Below are 24,986 nucleotides of genomic sequence, written 5' to 3'. Positions count from 1 at the left end.
TACTAAAAATACAAAAATTAGCTGGGCATGGTGGCACATGCCTGTAATCCCAGCTACCCAGGAGGCAGAGGCAGGAGAATTGCCTGAACCCGGGAAGCGGATAGGTGCTGCACTCTAGCCTAGGTGACAGAGTGAGACTCCGTCTCAAAAAAAAAAAGGACCAATAGGAGAACAAATTTTAAAAGAATGCTAAAGGCTGGGCATGGTGGCTCATCCCTGTAATCCCAGCACTTTGCGAGGTCAAGGCAAGTGGATTACTTTAGGTCAGGAGTTTGATACCAGCCTGGCCAACATGGTGAAACCCCATCTCTACTCAAAATACAAAAAATTAGCCAGGTGTGGTGGTGAACACCTGTAGTCCCAGCTACTAGGGAGGCAGAGGCAGGAGAATCGCTTGAACTCCGGAGGCAGAGGTTAACGGTGAGCCAAGATCACGCCACTGCACTCCCGCCTGGATGACACAGCCAGACACTGTCTCAAAAAAAAAAAAAAGAATGCTGAAGAGAGACACAGCAATGGTTCTTAAGCACAGGTGATATTTGGTAAAGTCTAAAGACATTTTTGGCTATCAGCTAGGGAGGGAAGCGCTACCTGCACCTAGTGGATAGAGGCCAGGGATGCTACTAAACATCTTACAATGCACAAGAGAGCCTCTCAATGATCTGAAACAAAGTATCAGACATGCCAAGGTTGAGTAACTCTGAGTACTACCACCTACAGTCCTGTTAGTGCATCTAAAGTCCAAATACTACTCCACAGTATGAAAGTATTAATCTATCTGTTCTAGTGTGAGAAGCTGAGTTTCACAAATGAAAAAGAGTGAGCAAGAAGCAGAAACCACTTTAATCAGAGTGGTTACTGTTCTAACATTCCAAAAGCAAATTTATCTCATGTGTTTGTGGGACTGATTTCTTTTTTAAAAGGAATATAAAAAGCAGTTTCCTTTTTTTCTCTTTTGAGGCAGAGTCTTGCTCTGTCACCTAGGCTGGAGTGCAGTGACGCAATTTCGGCTCATGGCAGCCTCTGCTTCCTAGGTTCAAGTAATTCTCCCGCCTCAGCCTCCCGAGTAGCTGGGATTACAGGCGCATGCCACCATGCCCAGCTAAATTTTTTTTGTATTTTTAGTAGAGATGGTGTTTCTCCATGTTGGTCAGGCTGGTCTCGAACTCCTGACCTCAGGTGATCCACCCGCCTTGGCTTCCCAAAGTGCTGGGATTACAGGCATGAACCACCGCGGCCAGCCTAAAATACAGTTTTCTATCACTTTACTATACAATGCTATTCTTTAATAGGAAAAATCTATCAGTGTACATTTAGGTTTAGAGCCTTTTGGTATTTTGAAGCAGTCCTAAAAGCTAGCACAATACAAGTAACTGCAACCATAATACACTGTTCCTGGATACCAAGGTAAGAAGAATGAAGAAGCAATTCTTTTCAAGGCCCACCAGATTTGGACACTAGAATAAAAACAGGCTTCATTCCTCTACTCACTAGAAACATAGTCTTTCTAGTATTTATCTTTGCTAGATCCCTCATGTTATTCTCCTCCTAAACAAATATACAAATAATTTTAGTCCCTCCATGGTATCCAATAGTTCATGGGGTTTAATAACACAGGAATGCCTTTCTTATCCATATACCTATAATTTCATCCCTACTCTCAACAAGTCATTCTCAGAGTAGGAAAGGAAATAAGCGGAGTGTCCTCAAACTTATGTTAAAACAGAACCTTCTCCCCAGTGTTATCTCATACTATACTCCCTCTCACTCCCACACTCCCACCACATTAGCCATCCTGCTACTCTTTCCTGTTGTAAGTATAAGACCATATAATATCCATGCCCTAAACCCCCAACCCAATCTCAAACCAGGGGCTTTTCGCTTGTTCCCTCTACTGAAATACTCTTCACCCATATCTTTTTTTTTTTTAATGTAATACTGTTTATTTAACTTCAAAAACATTTCAGCATTCTAAACATACAAAAAAAAAATAACAGAACGTTGCAAATCATGTTTAAGTACAGGAAGTTCTTGAACTTTCATTGATGCAGTGGCTCTTTGCTGACAATGAAGAGTTCTACAGTTTGTTTAAAAACAAAGTTTAAAAACTATCGCACTTAAAAAAAAAAAAAAATTATCATGCCAGCTGACCCCTCTTTGTCCACAGCTAAGATGGCAGCAGAACGCTATGTCACTATATACAGAAACAAGACAACCTGAAGCTAAATGGATGCCCCCTGCAGAGTCAACAGGTTCAGCCTCACAGTGCACACCCTGAGCTACAGCCTCTCCAAAAGGCATCTTCCCCACAGCCTCAACGCCGAGCAAGGAGCATCAAGAGTTTGTCTCGATTGTTTTGTTCTTTTTACAAACTATAGATACATACAGTTGAAAACTCAGGATTTCCAGCCAATAACCATAGTTAACACTACCTTACAAACTAAAAAAAAAAAAAAAAAAAAAAAAAAAGGCCAGAAACATCTTTAAATGCCTTGTCACACCAACAGCAAAGTGCACAGAGTGAGGAGAACAAGAAGAGGGTCTTTTCATTTTAAAAATGTTTGGAAATACGTACAACTTTGATACAGTTTCAGGGTGCTCCAGACACCCATGGCCACTTCATGTAAACCAATGACAATTTCTAGAGCACTTTGAGAGACTACAATATGATCATGATCAAATTTTGTAATTAAACCTAGTGAGGGCAACAGACACTTCTCAAATAAGAGATGTGTCAATTATCGTGCTCCCCTACTCTAAGTATTCACAAGGAGACAGATAAACAGTTTCTTTATTCATCCTCCTCCTCCTCCTCCTCTTCTTCTTCCTCCTCCTCTTCTTCATCTTCCTCTTCCACCTTTTTCCAGGCAACTTTAGCAGGACCCTTTGCACCATCAAACTTTCCTTTTGACTTAAAGTCAGCAACATCCTTCTCATACTTCTCCTTCAGCTTTGCTGCCTTAGTGATGTAAGGCTGCTTTTCACTGTCATTTAAATTCTTCCACATCTCACCCAGCTTTTTTGCCACGTCTCCAATAGAGATGCCGGGGTTTGTGGATTTGATCTTGGGGCGGAATTCTGAACAGAACAGGAAGAATCCAGACGGCGGCCTTTTGGGAGCATTAGGATCCTTCTTCTTCTTGCCTCCCTTAGCTGGTCCATAATCCTTCATTTCCCGATCATAGCGCACTTTATCCGCCTTTGCCATTTCATCAAATTTAGACTTCTCTTTCCCAGACATCATCTTCTACCTCTCAGAGCACTTCTTGGAAACTTCTGCAAAATTGACAGGGACCTCTGGGTTTTTCTTCTTATGTTCTTCTCTGCACATCTGCACAAAGAAGGCATAAGCAGACATCTTGCCCTTTGGTTTCTTGAGGTCACCTTTAGCCATCCTGACTGTATTGTTCCTCTTCACCCGTATCTTTACATGGATTTCTCCTTGTCATATATGTCTCAGCTTAAGTATCATGAACTTAGAGAAATCTTCTGTGACTACTCAAATCTAAATTAATCCTCCAATCACTCCACTGTATCAAATTTCCCATAGTTTATTAATAATTGACTAGTTAAGTATTCAGTACCTTTAAACAGCCTTTCTTGTTTGGCGAATTTCTCATCCCTTAAATCCTACCTCCTCAAAATAAAAGTCAGAAATTCAGTTACCCATCCTCTCTTGCAAACCAGGAGCAGGTAATTGACCTATATTATGCCAATAAAACACATTCACATGATATTCATTAGGAGGCAAGTGATATAATGGAGACGCCATGTGAAATCCATTCTAAAGAACATTTCAGAGTTATATCAGCATTCTTTCAGAAGCAGAAATAGCAGAGGTCCTAGCAGTGGCATCTCACACTCAGCACAGACAGTTACAAGTTCTAATACCTATTCCCAGTGGCAAAAGCAGTAGTCTCCAATGATTTGGTCCAGTGGTATAATTTGGGCATTTTTCCTAGCTAAGTAGACGCCAAGACTGATTCTCTGGCATCCGTGAAGATTCTGTGAGCTATCTTATTAGATTTAAAAAAAAAATTTTTTTTTTTAATTCTGCTTAAATAAACTACTGGGCTTTGCCGTTTCAACTAAGAGCTCTGATTCATTCTTCATACATTTTTTCATCAGATTCTTACTGATATTTTCTTGTTAATTATTTATTAGCTGTCTCTCCCCACAAGAATATAAAACTTCTTAAGGACAGGGACATTAACTGTCGTGTTCATTCCTATAAACCCAATATTTACCATAGTGCTTCCCATACAAGAGGCACTCAAAAAACACTTCCTACTGCTACACAAATACATACTCGGGAACCAATACGAAGAATTCAAAGTATCAGTACTCTAGGAGTTAAGAGATAAAAAGGATCAATGTGGTCTAGAGAAAGCAAAGAGGCTTCATGAAGGCGGTGACACTTGAGTGGAGTACTGAAAAGACAGATTGTAATCAGGAATGTAGAAAGGCAGAGATGTATCTTCGAAAGGATAAAACAAATGTCTGGCACTAGGAATGAATGCAGCAGGCAGCGAGTAAAGTGGGATTAGGGAAAAGTATGTTGGGCTCGATAGGAGATATTATCAAACATGCAAGATGAGCAAGATTATGAATGGCTCTGAATGCTAGGCTTGGGGAATGTTCCATGTGATGATGTTTCAAGAACACTAATCCTCAATGAGTATTTTCATCTGTTCTTTATTCTAGATGTTATCTGCTGTGTAAAACTACAGCAGCTACCCACACGTTCTCTACAGCATTCCCTCTCTGAGCACTGGTGCTCTATATTTATCTGTTCAAGCTGAGAGACTACAAGAGGAAGAGATTCCTATAATTAATCCTCTTGCAACCAAGTGGATACTCACTTTAAAGATAAAAATCTATTGCCAAAATGGCCTTTATTTTCCAACCGCCATCCCCAAAGCCATACATTAAAATTCGTCTCAACTCAATTTACCTTCTAGTCTATTAGAATAATTTCCAGATACTAGGCTGAGGTGGGAGGATCCTTTGATCCCAGGAGTTCAAGACCAGCCTGGCAACAAAGCAAGATCCTATCTTAAAATATATAAATAAACAAAAACAGATAGGATAATCATGCAAGTATGAGGAAAAATATGGAAGGATATATATACGACATGGTTATCTTGGAGCAAAATGGGAAGGAGAGAGAACCAGGCAAGAAAGGAAGAAAGAAATTTGATTTTAGTTATATGAAAGGCAATATGTATGAACATATAGATTAATTTTTTTTTTTTTTTTGAGACAGAGTTTCACTCTTGTTGCCTAGGCTGGAGCATAATGGCGTGATCTTGGCTCACTGCAACCTCCGCCTCCTGGGTTCAAGAGATTCTCCTGCCTCAGTCTCCTGAGTAGCTGAGATTACAGGTGCCCACCACCACGCCCAACTAGTTTTTGTATTTTAGTAGAGACGGGGTTTCACCATGTTGGTCAGGCTGGTCTCGAACTCCTGACCTCAGGTGATCCACCCACCTCAGCCTCCCAAAGTGTTGGGATTACAGGCATGAGCCACCGCGCCTGGCTTACATTTCATGTAAAATATTTTTTAAACGAAAATAGTATGAGCCAGGCACAATGGCTCACAACTGTAATCCCAACACTTTCAGAGGCCCAGGTGGGAGGATCACTTGAGATCAGGAGTTAGAGACCAGCTTAGGCAACGTAGTAGGACTCCATCTCTATAAAAAAGTTTTTAAATTAGCCAGGTGTGGGGCGGGCGCAGTGGCTCACGCCTGTAATCCCAGCACTGTGGGAGGCCAAGGCAGGCGGATCACGAAGTCAGGATATTGCAACCATCCTGGATAACACAGTGAAACCCCATTTCTACTAAAAAAGACAAAAAATTAGCCGGGCGTGGTGGCAGGCACCTGTAGTCCCAGCTACTCGGGAGGCTGAGGCAGGAGAATGGCGTGAACCCGGGAGGCGGAGCTTGCAGTGAGCCAAGATCGCACCACTGCACTCCACCCTGGGCGACAGAGTGAAACTCCGTCTCAAAAGAAAAAAAAAATTAGCCAGGTGTGGTGGTGTGTGTATGTAGACCCAGCTACTTGGAAAGGCCGAGGTGGGAGGATTCCCTGCACCCAGGAAGTCAAGGCTCAGGAGAGTAAGCCATGCTCACACCACTGCACTATAGCCTGGATGACCACACGAGACCTTGTTTCAAAAAAATAAAAAAGTAAACACAGTATGAAAGTTATTAAAAACCAGCTAATCCAACCATCCAGATGCCCCAAAGATTCACTTATTCAACACTAAGTGCTTATTTTGTGCAATGAACTGGGAAAAAGGTTGCCATCTCCTTTCCAATAAAAAAATCTAGTACAAATAATCCATCTATTCCAAAGGATTTCCATTCCATTTTGAAGCTGATCTAATGAGAGAAAATTATTCCATATGCTGAGCTGTAATTTGCTTCTCCATAAAGAAAAAGAATGAATCTAATCTAACCTTCATCCACATAGTTGTCTTCAAATATGTTCAAGACTAGTACTGTGTTTACTTGGCAACATTTACAGGTAGTTCCCTACTTTCATATGTAACACAGCCCTTTAAATGTGCCTAAGAGTTGAATGTCCAGATTCAGACTTAAGGGACTTAAAATGTTAAAAAGTGACAAACTTGGGGGGGGGGGGGTAGAAATGCAGCTAAAATTACAAAGGATTAGTTTTCCTAATATACAAAGAACTCCCACAAATTACAAAGAAAAAACCAACATCTCTACAAGAGTTAAGGAACATGAGTTTTAGTTCACAGCAAAGAGAAAGACAGTACTTTTAAAAGATGCTCAATTTCACTTATACAAGAAAAACATATTAAAGCTTCATTGAGATACCACTTTTTCACCAGTCAGAAAGTTTAGTACCACATTGTGTTGGCAAAGACGTAAGCAGATAGTAATTCTAATACATTCTACTTTAAGGAATACATTCTATAAACACATACACAAGCAATGATGAATGCACAAGGTTATTCACCATAGCAATGCAAATAACTGTAAAAGACTGGAAACAACATACATGTGTAACAGGGAATTGATTTTTTAAAAGTATACTATATCTTCTATATTAAAGAATCATAAGCTATTTCTTAACATTCTTGATGAGTAAATCTAGAGACAAAAGGATGGGCTTTCCAGTGACCTTAGAAGAATCTGACAGTTTGTGTTAAAAGTTCTCGAAGATACCATCTGAAACAGATTAACTTCTAAGGATGTTCTGAATAGCATTATTACAATTTGTGGCTGTTACCTGTGAGTGCAGAAGAACACGGTCAGGGAGGTAACCTAATCTATTTGCAGAACAACAAACTACAAAAGTCATCAGGTGAAAATGAGGAAAGAATGTTTACCTTTAAAATTCTCAAATGTGCTAGCAAAAATAAAATATATTTTGAAAAGCATATTGCAAGAACAAATTACTGATAGAGCCACTCTGGAATATTATGCTGCCATTAAATATGTATGACAAGTTTGTTAAATATTTTGTATAATGCTGAGCAAAAAAAGCAAAATATAGTTACATGGGTTTTTTTCTTCCTTGAGTCATCTTCAATGGTAAGTTATATGGTTTTATGTTGTATATAAAGATGACCTATTCTTTTATCAAAGCAAGATGAATTCCATTAAAAAATGTCTAGAAGGAAATACATAAAAATGTTAACAATAGTTGTCTCTGAGTAGCACTTCTTTCTTCCATTTTTCTGTACATCTCAATTTTCTATGACAAAATATTTAGTACTTTTAAAATAGAAATTTTAAAAAAATGAATGATTCTGAATATGTTAGAAAAAATAAGAATCATAGCATCATATATATGAACAGAAAACTAAGTTTATTTTTTTTTTTTTTTTTTTTTTTGAGGCGGAGTCTCGCTCTGTCGCCCAGGCTGGAGTGCAGTGGCGCGATCTCGGCTCACTGCAAGCTCCACCTCCCGGGTTTACGCCATTCTCCTGCCTCAGCCTCCCGAGTAGCTGGGACTACAGGCGCCGCCACCACGCCCGGCTAATTTTTTGTATTTTTAGTAGAGACGGGGTTTCACTGTGTTAGCCAGGATGGTCTCGATCTCCTGACCTTGTGATCCGCCCGCCTCGGCCTCCCAAAGTGCTGGAATTACAGGCTTGAGCCACCGCGCCCGGCCAAGTTTATTAATTTAATCTCTGTTCTGACAAATTTGGTAATTTTTATTTATTTATTTATTTTTTTTTTTTTTTTGAGACGGAGTCTCGCTCTGTCGCCCAGGCTGGAGTGCAGTGGCCGGATCTCAGCTCACTGCAAGCTCCGCCTCCCGGGTTCCCGCCATTCTCCTGCCTCAGCCTCCTGAGTAGCTGGGACTACAGACGCCCGCCACCTCGCCCGGCTAGTTTTTTGTATTTTTTAGTAGAGACGGGGTTTCACTGTGTTAGCCAGGATGGTCTCGATCTTGTGACCTCGTGATCCGCCCGTCTCGGCCTCCCAAAGTGCTGGGATTACAGGCTTGAGCCACCGCGCCCGGCCTTTGGTAATTTTTAAAAACTCAACTGCAAAAAAAAGACTAGAAAATAAACATTTTCTTTTTTTTAAGATGGAATCTCACTCTGTCAACCAGGCTGGAGTACACTGGCCCAATCTTGGCTCACTGCAAACTCCGCCTCCCAGGTTCACACCATTCTCCTGCCTCAGCCTCCCGAGTTGCTGGGACTACAGGCGCCCGCCACCACAACCGGCTAATCTTTTGTATCTTTAGTTGAGATGGGGTTTCACCATGTTAGCCAGGATGGTCTTGATCAATCCTGACCTCGTGATCTGCCTGCCTCGGCCTCCCAAAGTGCTGGGATTACAGGCATGAGCCACCGCGCCTGGCCAAAAATAAACATTTTCTAAACATAACAGTAACAGAACAAAGGAAATTAAGCTTTGATAAGAAAAAGAGACTTTTTCTCCCATGTTCAATAGTCTTGAGAAAAGAAATAATGCAAATTTTAGTTAAAATGTCACCCAAGAAAGTAACAAAAGGTCTCATAAAAAAAAGAAACAGACTTTGTCTCTATTTCTTAATCATCTAACAGGAAGAAGTAGCAACTTTCAGTGCAAGCTACTCTCTTCTTTGATTTATAAATCAAACTCCCCCCAAAAATGGGCTATCGAAATTAATCTTGAAAAATTAATTTTTAAGAAGTAATTATAGCTATCATGTTTTCAACTCTGGTTACACTAGAATTTTGCTTGTAAAAATAGTTAAATGTTAAAAAAAAAAAAAGAAAGAAAAAAGTGGCAATAACTACAACTCAATCTTGTTACCTCATTGTAATGTTGGCTACGCCTAGATTAAGTCAAGCGGAAGGTTAAAGTTCCTTGGTAAAATAGAAAAGAAAAAAAACAGCTGAGATTAAGGGGAAAAGGTGACATCTAGTTCATAAGAAGTCATATACTCTTTTTTGTTGTTGTTGATGGAGTTTCGCTCTTGTTGCCCACGCTGGAGTGCAAAGGCGCAATCTCTGCTCACTGCAATCTCCGCCTCCCAGGTTCAAGTGATTCTCCTGCCTCAGCCTCCCGAATAGCTGGGATTCAGATGCCCACACCTTTTTTTAATTATAATAAATCAGTATGTTATACTAATTGATACATTTTAATATTTATACCAAGAATTCCTTATAAATCCAATTTATCTTTAAATAAAGTGTATAAATTCCATTGTTTCATAACTTAGCACAGATCTTCAAACCCACAATGATGTTACTGTGAGAACAATATACTACCAAATGTACACTTAACCATAAATATTGTTGTATTCCCCATAATGAGCTTAAGTGGATAGTAATTCAAGTTGCAATTACCAATAAGAGACCCAAACTGATTTGTTTACATGTATCACAGATATTTTTGTTTCAAACAAAATGAAATGATTCTTTTTAAGTTTCAACAACAAATATAACCATTATCCCCACCCACAGATGACACTGCCTAGAAATAGCTGTAATGCATCACTACAGCAAGGCACTAGACGAGTACAAAAACACTGTAGTGTATATTAAAATCATCTCAGAACAACCAATAAAACAAAAATTTCATGTAGGGAGATCATGGAAGACCTTACTGAGAATATAAGATTTGAGCAGAGACTTGAGAGGGATAAGAAATAAGAAAACCTGCATATATTCAGGAGAAAAGCATTCCAATGATAGAAAACTGCAATGCAAAAATCCTATGAGGTAGGTGCATGTTCAGCATGTTTGAGGAATAGCAAGGAGGTCAGTATCACAAAATGGAGTGGGCAAGAGGGAAAGTGGCAGCAGATGGGAGTCAGACAGGGAGCCAAATGTTCAACAGTGATGTGCTCAAGCCAATACTGGCTGGAGAGCAGATTGCTGTACATTCTAGAACTTTGAATCAGCCAGAGTGGGAGTAATTTTACCAGTAAAACAGGCAAATGCTACAAATCAGAACCTTTTCCCCCTCCAGAGAGCCAGTTTATCGTCACTACCTGTAGGCCCCTTGAAGAACTCTTGTCTTTTACTGAGTGAGATCAGAAGCTACTGGATAAGTTCCCTTCTGCCTGACGTCATCATTCCCACTGCTGAGTTATGACCACAGGTAAGAAAGAACAAAAGCAGGGAGACTAATTAGAAAGCTGTTAATATAATCTAGGTGAGATACATTGTTAACCTGAACCAAAGAGCCAGTGGTGAAACAGTGAGAAATAATCAACTCACTGTCTCACCACTGGCTCTTTTGTTCAGGCTCTGGATACAAAGAACTATTCTGATTTGCATCAGTATGTAGCAACAATTACTAAGCTTCCTATCTAGAAATCAGTATCTAACTCTAACCTAAACATGTCATTCCTGGTTCTGAATTAAGACTGTTAGTTGGATGTATAAAGTACTTCAAGAAGCTCAAATAACCAGGAGTCTTAGATGCACGTTACATATCTTCAGTTATTAAGGGTTCTATTATCATTTCAACTGATCAACATATACATGTATTGAACATCTCTTATAAGACACTGCAGAGAACACAAGTAAAATCTGTAATCCAAGCCCCTTCCTCAAGGAGCTTACAATCTGAAGTTTAAACTAAAGCATCCATATATAAAAAGATAGATTCAACACAATGAAAGTATAAAATGTGTGGCAGGGCGAAGGAGTATTCTATAAATTGGAAAGGAGGAGGAAGAAATCACTGAACAGATGGGACTTGAGCTGTGCCTTGAAGGATGGATAGAGTGAGATGATGAGAAATGAACAAACGGAACAAGTAAGGGCCTAATAGGCAGTGGATCTGCAAAGTGAAAGGGCTAAGACAAAGGTGGGAATGCACTTGGTGATTAAGGAGTAATCTACTCATGGCATTCAGGAGCGTGGGGAGACAGAGGTTACAATTGGGAACTATGGAGACATATACCTGAATTCCTAATTTCATTACTTACTAGCTTGGGCAAGTTACATAGGACCTTCCTGTCTTTATTTCTTCAGCAGTAGAATTTATAGTACCTACTTTATAGGACTGGTGCACAGAATATATGAAATAAAATCATATACGTATGGTATGTCACACTACCTGAAAGTTAGTAAGCAGTCACTGGTTAGCAAAACCATTACTGGCCTTTTCCAGCCCCAGCTCCGGACCCTGCAGCCGCCAAGATGTTGATGCCTAAGAAGAACCAGATTGCCATTTATGAACTCCTTTTTAAGGAGGGAGTCATGGTGGCCAAGAAGGATGTCCACATGCCTAAGCACCCGGAGCTGGCAGACAAGAATGTGCCCAACCTTCATGTCATGAAGGCCATGCAGTCTCTCAAGTCCCGAGGCTACGTGAAGGAACAGTTTGCCTGGAGACATTTCTACTGGTACCTTACCAATGAGGGTATCCAGTATCTCCGTGATTACCTTCATCTGCCCCCGGAGATTGTGCCTGCCACCCAACGCCGTAGCCGTCCAGAGACTGGCAGGCCTAGGCCTAAAGGTCTGCAGGGTGAACGACCTGCGAGACTCACAAGAGGGGAAGCTGACAGAGATACCTACAGACAGAGTGCTGTGCCATCTGGTGCCGACAAGAAAGCCGAGGCTGGGGCTGGGTCAGCAACCGAATTCCAGTTTAGAGGCGGATTTGGTCGTGGACGTGGTCAGCCACCTCAGTAAAATTGGAGAAGATTCTTTTGCATTGAATAAACTTACAGCCAAAAAACCTTAAAAAAAAAAAAAATTACTGGCCAGGCACAGTGATTCATGCCTGTAATCCCAGGCCAAAGTGGGAGGATTGCTTGAGGCTAGGAGTGCAAGACCAGCTGGGCAACCTAGTGAGACTTCGTCTCTCCAAAAAAAAAATTTTAATTAGATAGGCGTAGTATTTTGCACCTGTAGTCAGTCCCAGCTACTCAGGAGGCTGAAGTGGGAGGGTCACTTGAGGCCAGGAGCTCAAGACCAGCCTGTGTAACACGGCAAGACTCCCATCTCAATCAATCAACTAACCAATCAATAAAAATGATTGGGAAGTGGCAATGGTTAATGGGTACAATAATTAAAAGAATGAGTAAGACCTAGAATTTGATAGCACAACAGGGTGACTATAGTCAATAATAATTTAATTGTACATTTTAAAATAACTAAAAGAACATAATTGTATTGTTTGAAATACAAAGGATAAATGCTTGAGGTGATTTATCTTCAAGTCACTGGAAAAACCAAAAGTGACAATAAGAAAAGTCACAAAAAGGGCTTTGTTTGGGAAGAAGATTCTACATTCTGGTTATGTTAAGTGATACCTTAAAAGCCAAAAGAACACGTAAAATACACACACAACCAAGACTGCAGCTCACTCGCTGATGTAACAATCAGTGGGAAGGAACACATACCAGCACTCACGAACACACGAATATTCCAAAGGCACAACTATTTCACTGAACATTCTTTACTGTAGTGAAAGAACAGATGAACGTTTTGACTTGGTGACTCAAAACAGACCAAAAAGAAAAGATGTCCTCCTTTGGGGCATCTCAAAAACCTGGTTACAATAAAAAGAGACCATTAACATCAGCTACTTTATTCTTCTTATAATACAAATAAGACCGTAAAGGTTCCAGTAACATAATGGTATCTTGATAATCCTATAATTCTGACAGCATATATTCTAAGATAAAAGGTTCATTTGTTCAACTGGTTCTCTATATATCCTGTAAATGTTAACAGTGAAATGTTGCGTTTTTTCCAGAACTGCTAATACTTTTAATACTTTTTGTATATACTTTCTGAATAACATGCAAATGAAAAAGTATAAACTTGATAATTTTTCACAAAATGAACCCACCCATGTAACCAATGCCTAAACCAAGAGACAGAACATTACTAGCACTCCAGGAGCCCCCTTCATATCCTCTGTCACTTTCCCCAAACCCCCAACAAGGGTAATCAATCTCCTGACTTCTGACACTATTGATTAGTTTTACCTGCTTTTGAACTTATATAAATGGAATCATGCACTGTTAGTGTCTGGCTTCTTTCGTTCATCATGTTATTTGTGAGAACCATGCATTTTTATATGTAGTTGTAACCTGTTCATTCTGATCACCGTTTAATACTCATTATGTGGTTATATCACAAATTATATACTTATTCTACTGCTGACAGGCACTTGGAAAATTCCAGTTTGGACTATTAGTCCTGCCATGAACATTTCTGTCCATGTCTTTTGGTGAATATAGACATATAATTCTGTTTTGTATAAATCTAGAAATGGAACTGCCGAGTCATAGGGTATGCATGTGTTCAACTTTTGTAAATAACTAATGAACTTTTAAGGAAAAACTATTTTAAATCTTCATGGGGAAATATGAATGATTAATAGATTCATCAGAAGGTATGGACTCCAAAATTACTTTCAGTGGGGAAAAAACTTATTGACGTAGGATAGTTGATCCACATCATTCCCAAAGGAGGCAATTTACTTTAGAATATTTTCACCAGCAATTTAGCATATGACACTTAATAAGAGAAGTAACCAAATCCATCTTGCCCATTCTGAAACTGATGATGCTAAAATTTAGAAACAATTGATGAGCCATTACTATCAATAAGATAAAGTAACAATTTTTTTCCCCAACATGTAACAGGAGAATATAAACTTTACAAGTCCGAACTTTGCCTGTTGTACTCATTTAAATAGACTCTTGGAAACTGAAAGGGACTTCAGAACTAGCCTAACCTTCACGTGATCATACAAAGGTCTCCTATTTCAATGAACATGCTAATAAAAATTCCTTTAATCCAAGAACAGAAAAAGAACACTAGGCAAAAACTAAGGGAATCTGAATATAGTATGGACTTTAGTTAATAATAATGTATCAAGATTGGTTCATTAATTGTAACAAATGTACCAAAGTAATGTAAAATGTTAATAATAGAAGAAGGTGAGGGATATATGGGAATTCTGTGTCTGATCTTTCCCATTTTTTGTAAATCTAAAATTGTTCAAAATTTTTTTTAAAGTCCAATTAAAACTCTGCAACATAATCTGCAGATTGCAACACACCTGCTAAACTCCTTTCAAAATGCAATCCAGATGCACTTTTAAAGCTGTTAGACACACATACCCACATACACATACACAAATATACTTTCTATCTATGGTCTTAGATACATAGATATATGAGGAAAGCATTCTATCTATGCCAATTTTAGTGTTGCTCCTAGCTTCAAAATTATGAACAAGGCTCTTCTTTTTTTATTCCATCTAAGCCAACCTTTCTGAGTATATACTATAAGCACTTAGTGACTCATTAAGAAGCAATCCCGGCCGGGCACGGTGGCTCACACCTATAATCCCAGCACTTTGGGAGCCCGAGGCAGGCGGATCACCTGAGGTCAGGAGTTTGAGACCAGCCTGGCCAAAGTGGTGAAACTCCGTCTCTACAAAAATTAACCAGGCGTGGTGGTGGGTGCCTATAATCCCAGCTACTCAGGAAGCTGAGGTAGGAGAATTGCTTGAACTCGGGAGGCAGAGGTTGCAGTAAGCCGAGATCGTGCCATTGCACTCCAGCCTGGGCGAGAGAGCGAGACTCTGTCTCAAAAAAAGAAACAATCTCCTAGTTATCTTCAAACAATAAAAGCATCCAAATTCCAAGTAAGACCGATACTCTAACAACCATATCTTTGTGGTTTAAATCATTGAGTCTTTGCTTTTACTTCAGGGGCCAAAAAAAAAAAGAGAGAGAGAGAAAGGAAATAGACTGTGCACCTTTCAACTAGTAGGGAAAACAAGCATCCCCTAATATGGTGTGAGACCTAGCAAAAGGAACCCTAGGAAAGGAAGCAGGAGACCTACCCTCTGGTTTCAGTAGTAGAACACTGATTTGCTCTGTGATCCTTGAATAACTCTGGTCCTCAATTTCCATTACCCTGACTGGTATTTTAACTGTAATAATTCTTCCATGAATCTGGAGGTCCTTTCTTTCTTTCAAGGAACAGGGTCTTGCTCTGTCATCCAGGCTGGAGTACAATGGCATGATCACAGCTCACTGCAGCCTCAAATTTCCTGGCTCAAGCGATCCTTTCACCTCAGCCTCCCAAGTAGCCATAACTACAGGGGCATGCTACCATGCCCAACTAATTTTTTGTTTTAAATGGGGCCTCACTATAAGCTGGTCAGGCACTCCTGGCCTCCAGCGATCCTCACACATCAGCCTCCCAAAGTGTTCAGATTACACGTGTGAGTTACCATGCCCAGCCTATAAAACCTTTAGAGAATCCAATAATAGTAGTAACATCCTGCCACTGAATGAATGCCTATACCCAGTGAGAAAGCAAAAGAGAAAAAGAAACGAGAGTCAGTGTGAAAGAGAAAGAATAAATGAATGAAAGAAAAGAAAAGATAAAGAAGCTGGACTGCCATTATAGCTTTCCATTTCAGTAACCTTGTATTAGTAATCAATCATACCACTATACATACTGCACATATTTACTTGTTAGTCAGCATTATGGCACAGGTCTTGGCTTTCCTGGTTTTCTCTTTAGAAGCCTATTTGAGAACAATTGTGGTTTTGGCAAGCTTATTTCTAAATACAATTTGAAGTTTGGTTCACCTACAGTAGCAGTTGGCAAACTTTTTCTTAAAGGGCCAAATAAAAAATATTTCAGGCTTTATGGACGATATCGTCTCTGTTGTAACAACTAAACTCTGTCCTTATAGTGCCAGGGCAACCACAGACAATCTGTAAACAAATGGATATGTCTGTGTTGCAATAAAACTTTGTTTACAAAATCAAGCAACGATTTATGCTACAGTTTGTCAAGGCCTGTTCTACAGTAACAGGGGGCAGAAAAATCAACTGGCAATATAGATTTCATAAAACCACATGAGTTCACACCGAAATAAACTGTTCTGCTTGCAGGGAAAAAATGCTTATGAATCATGATTTTCACATACCTGCAAATGTTCAAGTTTCCCCTGCGTGAACAGGTCACATCACCAAAACCTAAGACAGAGCAGGAAAACACTCTCCCTTACATGGTTGTTATGACATACAGGGGATGTGTTAATTTATATAGGCAAAATTTACAAGATGACCTGCAAAAGTAAGATACCAGGTTTTAGCAACTTTAATGATAAACATAGAAACCCATACCCGATTAACCTCAACCATTACTTCTTCCATATATTAAGCCAAATTAATTAAGATAAATGCCAAGGTAACTGGCTTTCCAAGGAGAGCTGCCCTGTTTCCATGCAATCTAGTTGGTTTACACCAGCAGAGCCTTGGTCATCCATAACCTATTAAATTTCCAAGAGGCCAGAGTAACTGTTTGAGGTAGCACAGTTCTGATTTATTGGGGTTGTTTACCAATATGGTCTAATCAGGCTAAGATCAGATCTGTTATCCCTTAGGGTGTACCATAGTAAAAATATTCTATTGTGCAACAGTCACCTCACTAAACTCATCCCCATGTTAGCTACCAAGTGTTCAATAGCAGGCTGGAGCAAAGAGCCAGCCCACAAGGATCAAGCAAGTGCCTTTTTAAAAACTAATCTTAAGAAGCTCCTCTACATGGCTTTGCAAAGTAAGCAAAAACCATGCCAAATAGTAAAAAAGGCACTTACTTGACTCCCACAGGCCAGCTCCACACTCTAGCAGCTAAGATGTCACTGGCATGGTACATGGAGAGTGAGGTGGAAACGATATCTTGCCAATCACTGATCACTGTAGGAATGGTAGTGAAAGACCTAAAAGAATAGAAAAAAGTAAAGTAAATGTCAAAGGTAAAGGCCCTCTTGAGCCTGCTAATGTGGGTACCTCAGCATATAATGCCAAAGAAGAAAGAAAGTCTGAAAAGACCTTGTTTAAGTCATTCTTAGCCACTAGTTATTACAGTGACCCTTAGGACAAGAGAGCACTTTTTAAAAAAATGACTTGTAACCTAGAAAAATCCAGATTGACTGTAAGAAACTCTGAAATACTTTTTTCAGAAATAAAGTATTACATATTTGGGCAGGGCGCAGTGGCTCACACCTGTAATCCCAGCACTTTGAGAGGCCAAGGGGAGTGGATCACCTGAGATTTGGAGTTCAAGACCAGCCTAACCAACATGGAGAAACCCCGTCTCTACTAAAAATACAAAATTTGCAGGGCATGGTGGTGCATGCCTGTAATCCCAGCCACTCGAGAGGCTGAGGAAGGAGAATTGCTTGAATCCGGGAGGCAGAGTTTGCGGTGAGCCGAGATCATGCCATTGCACTCCAGCCTGGGCAACAGGAGCAAAACTCTGTCTCAAAAATAATAATAATAATGATAAATATCTGATAATCACATAAGCTCAACAAATATAAAAATTGGGAGTTAGCTGGCTGTGTTGGTGTGTGCCTATAGTCCCAACTATTCAAAAGGCCAAGGCAGGAGGACTGCTTGAACCCAGGAGTTCAAGGCCAGCCTGGGCCTGGGCAACAAGCAAGACCCCAACTCTAAAAAACGCTGAGGTGGTGGGGGGGGGGACTGAAGTAACAGCTCGTAAACCAATTCTTTTATAAATATTTTTAGATTAAAGAAGAAAAAAATTGGCCATGCGTGGTAGCTCATGCCTCTAATCCCAGCACTTGGGAGGCCGCGGTGGGTGAATCACAAGGTCAGGAGTTGGAGACCAGCCTGGCCAACATGGTGAAACCCCATCGCTACTAAAAATACAAAAATTAGCCAGGTGTAGTGGAGCGCACCTGTAATCCCAGCTACTCGGGAGGCTGAGGTAGGAGAACTACTTAAACCCGGGAGGCAGAGGTTGCAGTGAGCCAAGATCGTGCCATTGCACTCCAGCCTGGGCGACAGAGCGACACGCCAACACCACACACACACACATACACACAAAAATGAAGGAAGAGGAAAAAAATTCTCTGTGCTTCCAGAATATAAAAAACTGACAGAACCCTAACAAATAATGAAGAAACAAGAAATATTTTTTAAATTAAAAAAGTCTTAGGCTATCCACTAGTTTCAGAAACAAGTTTACAAACTTTAGAAACCTTGGAGCACTAAATTTTAAAAAATTCTGGTTCATTTGCCAAGTCACACAACTCTTTGGTAGGGGTTCTGTTTGAAAATGATTGGAAATCATTCCAAAACAAGAAAAATATAAAAGGCCCTTTCACATACCACTATCTCCTCTCCCCATACCTATACTTTTCACAGGTAAAATAATTTGTGAAAATTATTACAGAAGTATAATTTGTGTAGTTAGCAAGAAAACCAGCACTAACAAGGCAGGCAGATCACCTGAGGTCAAGCGTTCAAGACTAGCCTGGCCAACACGGTGAAATCCCATCTCTACTAAAAATACTAAAATTAGCCAGGCCTGGTGGCAGGCATCTGTAATCCCAGCTACTCGGGAGACTGAGGCAGGAGAATCCCTTGAACTTGGGAGGCGGAGGTTGCGGTGAGCCGAGATCACGCCACTGCACTCCAGCCTGGGGAACAAGAGCGAGACTTTGTCTCAAAAAAAAAAAAAGGAAAAAGAAAAAACTCTTCCATTACTGGAGGTCCATCCAGCACTCTTTCCCTTCAGAACCATGAAAGAAACAAATAGGCAACTAAGTTCTAATCATTCCTGAGGCACGGGAATCTATCAAATAAAAGAGGCAAAAGTATTTTTTCATTCTAATTAAGTTTTAGCCAAAAGACTATTGTACCACCCCTAACTAAAATATGCTTAAAATTGGTCACCATTTGTAACAATCTTCAAATTGTACAGATCTCAAATAATTTAATGAGAATGGAAGATTCACTGTTAATAGCATATCTGGCCAGACTTATATCCTGGGTGCCTAACTAACATTTTAATTTTGGCTTGTGTTTGCTTGCCTTAGCTATAGTCCCTGGAAACCACCCAATTTATTAGTGTTTCCCTTGCTGCCTCAGCATTTCTCGTTGATGCACTATAGCAAATCATTTGGAGGGACAACCTGAATGAAGCTCTGCCCTGTGTACTCTGCAACAATGCTCAAACCATTATCAAGAATGTTGGAAACGAAAGACAACAGCATGAAATTGAGAAGATAAAAAACTTTATCAGAGATTGTCTTTTTAAAACAACGACTTCAAAGTAAGAATATACATTGACTAATACATACAGATTTATTATTAAAACAAATATTTATTTCACACCAACTACCTGTCTCAAAAAGTATGCCCCCTCATTTCTAGACCTTACTTTTCTTTTGCTTGCCCCATAAAACCACAACACAATTCAAGAACAGCCTTTTTACCATAAAAGGCGCACCTCCTTTTACAAAATAAAGCAGATAGTACCCAAATTGCAGACAATTCCAAACACACAGAAAAGAAACAATGAATTAATGCCAACAAATTTCCACCCACAGCTTTTCTGCACTTGAAACATCTGAGAATTTTAGTAACCCAGGCTTTTGTTGCAGCAGCTCAATTCCCCATGAGTTCACTGTATTGTGGCAGATGCTGCTCTGCATTTTGTACAAGACATGTTCATCTGTGTAATAAAACATTCTTCTTCTCTGCCTTCTCTCAGGAAGTACAAAGGATTTTCCCAGGAATATGATAAACGAGGACATTACACACCAAAAAAGGAAAACTGGCTTTTTTGAAAGTCAAAACAGCATTCCTAGTCTAACTTTAAAAATGACATAATAAATTCCTCTTTCCTGTCCCCCAGAATATTCAGCAAAAAGTCTGTCAGTCAACAGAGGTTTAAATATATGAAATAGAGACAGAAATGCCAAAGTAGTTAAAAATGAATGAACCAGAACCACATGTATCAACTAAATAAGGTTTTTCTTGCTTTTTGTTTGTTTTTTTTAAGAAACACAGTCTTGGGCCGGGCGCGGTGGCTCACGCCTGTAATCCCAACACTTTGGGAGGCCGAGGCGGGCGGATCACGAGGTCAGGAGATGGAGACCATCCTGGCTAACAAGGTGAAACCCCGTCTCTACTAAAAAATACAGAAAATTAGCCAGGAATGGTGGTAGGCGCCTATAGTCCCAGCTACTCGGGAGGTTGAGGCAGGGGAATGGCATGAACCTGGGAGGCAGAGCTTGCAGTGAGAGGAGACCGCGCCACTGCACTCCAGCCTGGGTGACACAGTGAGACTCTGTCTCAAAAAAAAAGAAAAGAAAAGAAAAGAAACACAGTCTTGCTCTATCCCCAGGCTGGAGTGCAATGGCCCAATTATAGTTCATTGTAACCTCAAACTACTGGCCTCAAGTAATCCTCCCATCTCAGCCTCCCAAAGTGCTGGTATTACAAGTATGAGTCACTGTGCTGGCCTAATTTTTTTTTTTTAAGTATTAAGAGAAAAAGAAAAAAAGGCCAGGCGTAGTGGCTCATGCCTGTAATTGCAGCACTCTGGAAGCAGAGGCAGGCAGATCACTTGAGGTCAGGAGTTCAAGACTAGCCTGGCCAACATGGCGAAACTCCGTGTCTACTGAAAATACAAAAATTAGTTGTGTGTGGTGGCGCATGCCTATAGTCCCAGATACTCAGGAGGCTAAGGCAGGAGAATCACTTGAACCCAGGAAGCGGAGATCACAGTGAGCTGAGATCGCACCACTGCACTCCAGCCTGGGTGACAGAGGGAGACTCCATTCCAAAAAAAAAGATTTGCAGAAGGATACATACAGTGTAATTTTTTTTTTTTTTTTTTGAGACAGAGTTTTGCTCTTGTTGCCCAGGTGGAGCGCAATGGCGTGATCTCGGCTCACTGAAACCTCTGCCTCCCGGGTTCAAGCAATTATCCTGCCTCAGCCTCCCGAAAAGATGGGATTATACACACACACACACACACACACACACACACACACACACACACAGAGAGAGAGAGAGCGCGAGAACGAGCGCAAAAGGATAAAGACACTCATGGGATGGTAAACACCAAATTTAAGAGAATGTTACTTTTGGGAGAAAGGTCTACGGAAGGGTACTTGGGGGCAGCAATTATAATCATAATATTCAATTTCTCATGCTAAAGGTTGTACATTATATTATTCTACTTCTTTTTATAGACAAGACACACTTCATAATTTAAAAATAAAAGATTTTTGTCCTTGTACGTCTGACTGAACATAATGTAACTTCCTTATAAACGACCACCCCACCTCCACCAAAAAAGAAAAAAAAAAAAACCCTCAGGTGATGGAATGGCCCTTCCAAGTGAGCTCCTTTGACAGCATTCCCATCAGTTTACCTTCTGCCTTTTCTTCCACTAGTGTTATGACTTTCTAACACTGGCTGTGATGTGACATTTGGATCCATAACTCAGGGTCTTGGCTTGTCTCTACTTTTCATCTTACACAGAATACCCATTTTAGGCAAGAAATCTATTATAGTTTCCTTTCATTTTCCACTTTTTCATGTTAAAAGCTCTAGAAATCATTAAAAAGAAAGCCATTAGCCGGGCGCTGTAGTTCACACCTGTAATCTCAGCACTTTGGGAGGCTGAGGGGGGCAGATCACGAGGTCAGGAGATCAAGACCATCCTGGCCAACATGGTGAAATCCCACCTCTACTAAAAAATACAAAAAATTAGCCAGGCGTGGTGGCGCGTGCCTGTAGTCCCAGCTACTTGGGAGGCTGAGGCAGGAGAATTGCTTGAACCCGGAAGGTAGAGGTAGCAATGACCTGAGATCGCACCACTGCACTCCACCCTGGGTGACAGAGCGAGACTTCGTCAACAAAACAAAACAAAACAAAACAGAAAGCCATTATATATTCAAAGTTCACCCAACTTTGTGGCAGTTGACCACACTAAGAACTCGAATTCATTCTGAATCAAACACCAATGCAGGATGAGATATTAAACTTAAAGTAAGCACTGACTAGAGTTCAGCTCTCCATTAAGTAAATGAATATTCCAAAATTCTGTAATATGTTACACTAAAATTCTGTTTTACTATCTCAACTGTGCTTAGATAGCATTTTTAACGTTTAAGTCACAGCTGAAAATAAAAAGAAAACAAGATTTCATTTTCTTTGGGTTTAAAACAATAAAGAAACAAAACCAAACTATTAACATCTATATCTATATCTAGGCAGATATTCACACAAAGTATACCCTACGGGCCCTCTCAAAAAAGAAAAAAAACACCAGAAAATCAATTTTTCCTGTCTATTCAGCAAGTGTCTAGCACCAGCACTCACAGATGAGGAAAAAGGGGGAAAGAGAGAGAAACTAACAGATCAAGACAGATATAACCTGGTATTCTTCTGTTTACAAAAAATGTAATTGCATCCAAAGCAAGTGGAAAACCTTCAATCTTCTCATTAGGTTTTTACTACTTCTTCCACTCTACTCTATCTTTAAATACTTCTTTAAAGTATTCTGACATCTGTACTTTCTGTTTTAAAATGAAAAATAGTTTTTTATCACACTTGGCCACTTGCCACAGCCCTGCTTCATGGCAGCTATCAGAATTCTGGCAGTACAAAATACAGGATACAGTGGGGACAGAATGGAAATACACAAGATTAGTTCCAAAATAAACACTTCCAAAAATCTGCCTTCTTTGGAAATATATATATACAGAGAGAATCTACAGTTGGCAGCACCTCTTTGAAATAGTTCCTTTCTCTCTTCTGCAGTGTCCAGCATGGCCCACACTCCCACCAATCATGCCAGGTAGATGCCACTGTATCAATTTCTCAAATTTTTTTTTTTTTTTTTTTTTTAGAGATAGGGCATTTCACTGTATCACCCAGGCTGGAGTACAGTGGTGCAATCAAAGTTTACCATAGCCTAGGCTCAAGCGATCCTCCTGCCTCAGTCTCCCAAAGTGCTGGGATTACAAGTGTGAGCCACTGAGCCTGGCCTCAAATTACTTTTAACATAATAGCTCTACAATCTTCTTTCATTACTATTTTTACTTAGCATTTTATTTAGTCCTGCTTGTTCAGCACAACCGGAACTGTTTTAAGAGTATTAGCTGCTTCATGAATCAAAGAGAAGTCATTCCGTCTTGACATTCCCATAATTCCCATCACTGTAGTATCTGGGCACAGAGAACAAGATGATCTACAGCTGTGTTACCCACAGGGTTGAAGGATTTAGGAAATAGTGTCTAGGACTTTTTGACTCTCATTCACCCAACATGGACTGAATGTCTATGTGACTGATACTACACTAGGCTCAGTTCACAGAGCTGGAACAATTTAAGGGCTACTATGCCTACTGACTCCTGCTGGCAACTAATCACTTAAGGATTTCACACCTAGGATTCCTACAGTGTTACTACAAAATAAAACATTTTCTGCTTCAGGCTGGCAAGGTACAACTCAGAATTAATAAATTACTAGTACAGTCCCATCTTACTTCAGTACTCTGACCTTAACTGCTTTCTTCCTTCTCTCAACTCTCCAACTCTCTGGGCTTTCCACATCTTCACCTCTTCCTCCACTCCCTTCGGCAATTTGGATTAGAGAAAAGAAAACAAAGGTGAAAGATGAGACTACAGGCATAATGAACTGTTTAAGAGGAATACAAGGTAAATTGTTCATGAAGATGTCAGAAATAATTATGAAAACTGTCCTAAACAGGAACTTGAAGGCTGTTTTTCTTCATTTCAAGCTCTTGGCCCTTGTGAGAATAAGCAAATATGTGATACCTGAGTTTATGATTTTACACAAGCCATCTAATGAAATAACACAATTAATTGTAAAGTACTGTATAAAAATACAACATGTTTTATAATTTTAAGGTTTTTTTTTTTTTAACTGAACATGGTGGTGCGTGCCTGTAGTCACAGCTACTGAAGCAGCTGAGGCAGGAGGATCACTTTAGCCCAGGAGTTCAAGACCAGTCTAGACAACATAGTGAGACCCCCCACCTTAGAAAAATAAATAAAATAAAAATTAAAAGCCCTTTAGGTTCACCTAATCAAGCATCCTTATTTAACTGACAAAAATATTAAGACCAAAGGGGTTAAGTCACTTGTCCAAGATCAAATAACAAGTTAACAGAACAAAGAGGAACAGACCCAGTTCCTATTATACCACTTGGCACCAAATTCTCTTCAATTACTTTTGTTTTGGTGGGAAATACACACACACACACACACACACACACACACCCCACTCACTACGACCACCTCTTCATTTATTTAACTATCTCAGAAAACTAATAATAAAAATATTTTGTGATGGTACAGCAATCCTTGGCTCCCATAAGATTTCAAAAGGCGAGTCAGGTGCGGTGGCTCATGCCTGTAATCCCAGACTTTGGGAAGCCAAGGCGGGTGGATCACTTGAGGTCAGGAGTGCAAAACCAGCCCGGCCAAAAAGGTGAAATCCCACCTCTACTAAAAACGCAAAAATTAGCCAGGCGTGGTGGTGTGCACCTATAATCCCAGCTACTCGGGAGGCTGAAGCAGAATAGCTAGAAATCGGGAGGCAGAGGTTGCAGTGAGCCGAGACTCAACCACTGCCCTCCAGCATGGGCGACACGGCAAGACTCTGTCTCAAAAAAAAAAAAAAAAAAAAAAGATTTCAAAAGGCTCA

General features: G+C 40.1%; 1 protein-coding gene and 2 pseudogenes across 5 annotated transcripts in view; 1 reads left to right on the top strand and 2 right to left on the bottom strand.

Moving 5' to 3' along the window:
* MCU (mitochondrial calcium uniporter) overlaps positions 1–24,986 on the bottom strand; it is a 208,682-nt gene that overhangs the window by 169,056 nt on the left and 14,640 nt on the right. Inside the window, exons 2-3 of one of the 3 annotated variants that reach the window (XR_651685.3) lie at positions 17,084–17,206; positions 16,412–16,460 (exon numbers count right to left, since the gene is read on the bottom strand). The exons of 1 other annotated variant lie outside the window; for it this stretch is intronic. Coding sequence is in view for 1 of the 2 variants with exons in the window: in XM_009214713.4 (XP_009212977.1) it covers positions 23,817–23,987 (171 nt within the window). In the remaining variant the exon portion in view is untranslated. Of the gene's footprint in view, positions 1–16,411; positions 16,461–17,083; positions 17,207–23,816; positions 24,235–24,986 lie in introns of those variants that run through there. One more of the 3 variants, XM_009214713.4, reaches the window with a different exon arrangement.
* On the bottom strand, positions 1,886–5,312 carry LOC103887540 (annotated as a pseudogene). Its single transcript, XR_651684.3, has one exon. The product of XR_651684.3 is annotated as a high mobility group protein B3 pseudogene (transcript).
* On the top strand, positions 11,603–12,196 carry LOC101003300 (annotated as a pseudogene). Its single transcript, XR_651683.3, has one exon. The product of XR_651683.3 is annotated as a 40S ribosomal protein S10 pseudogene (transcript).

Source organism: Papio anubis, chromosome 11 (assembly GCF_008728515.1).
Source record: "Papio anubis isolate 15944 chromosome 11, Panubis1.0, whole genome shotgun sequence".
Lineage (NCBI taxonomy): Eukaryota > Metazoa > Chordata > Mammalia > Primates > Cercopithecidae > Papio > Papio anubis.
Note: the sequence above shows the minus strand (reverse complement) of the source record. Positions and strands in the feature narration are given on the sequence as shown.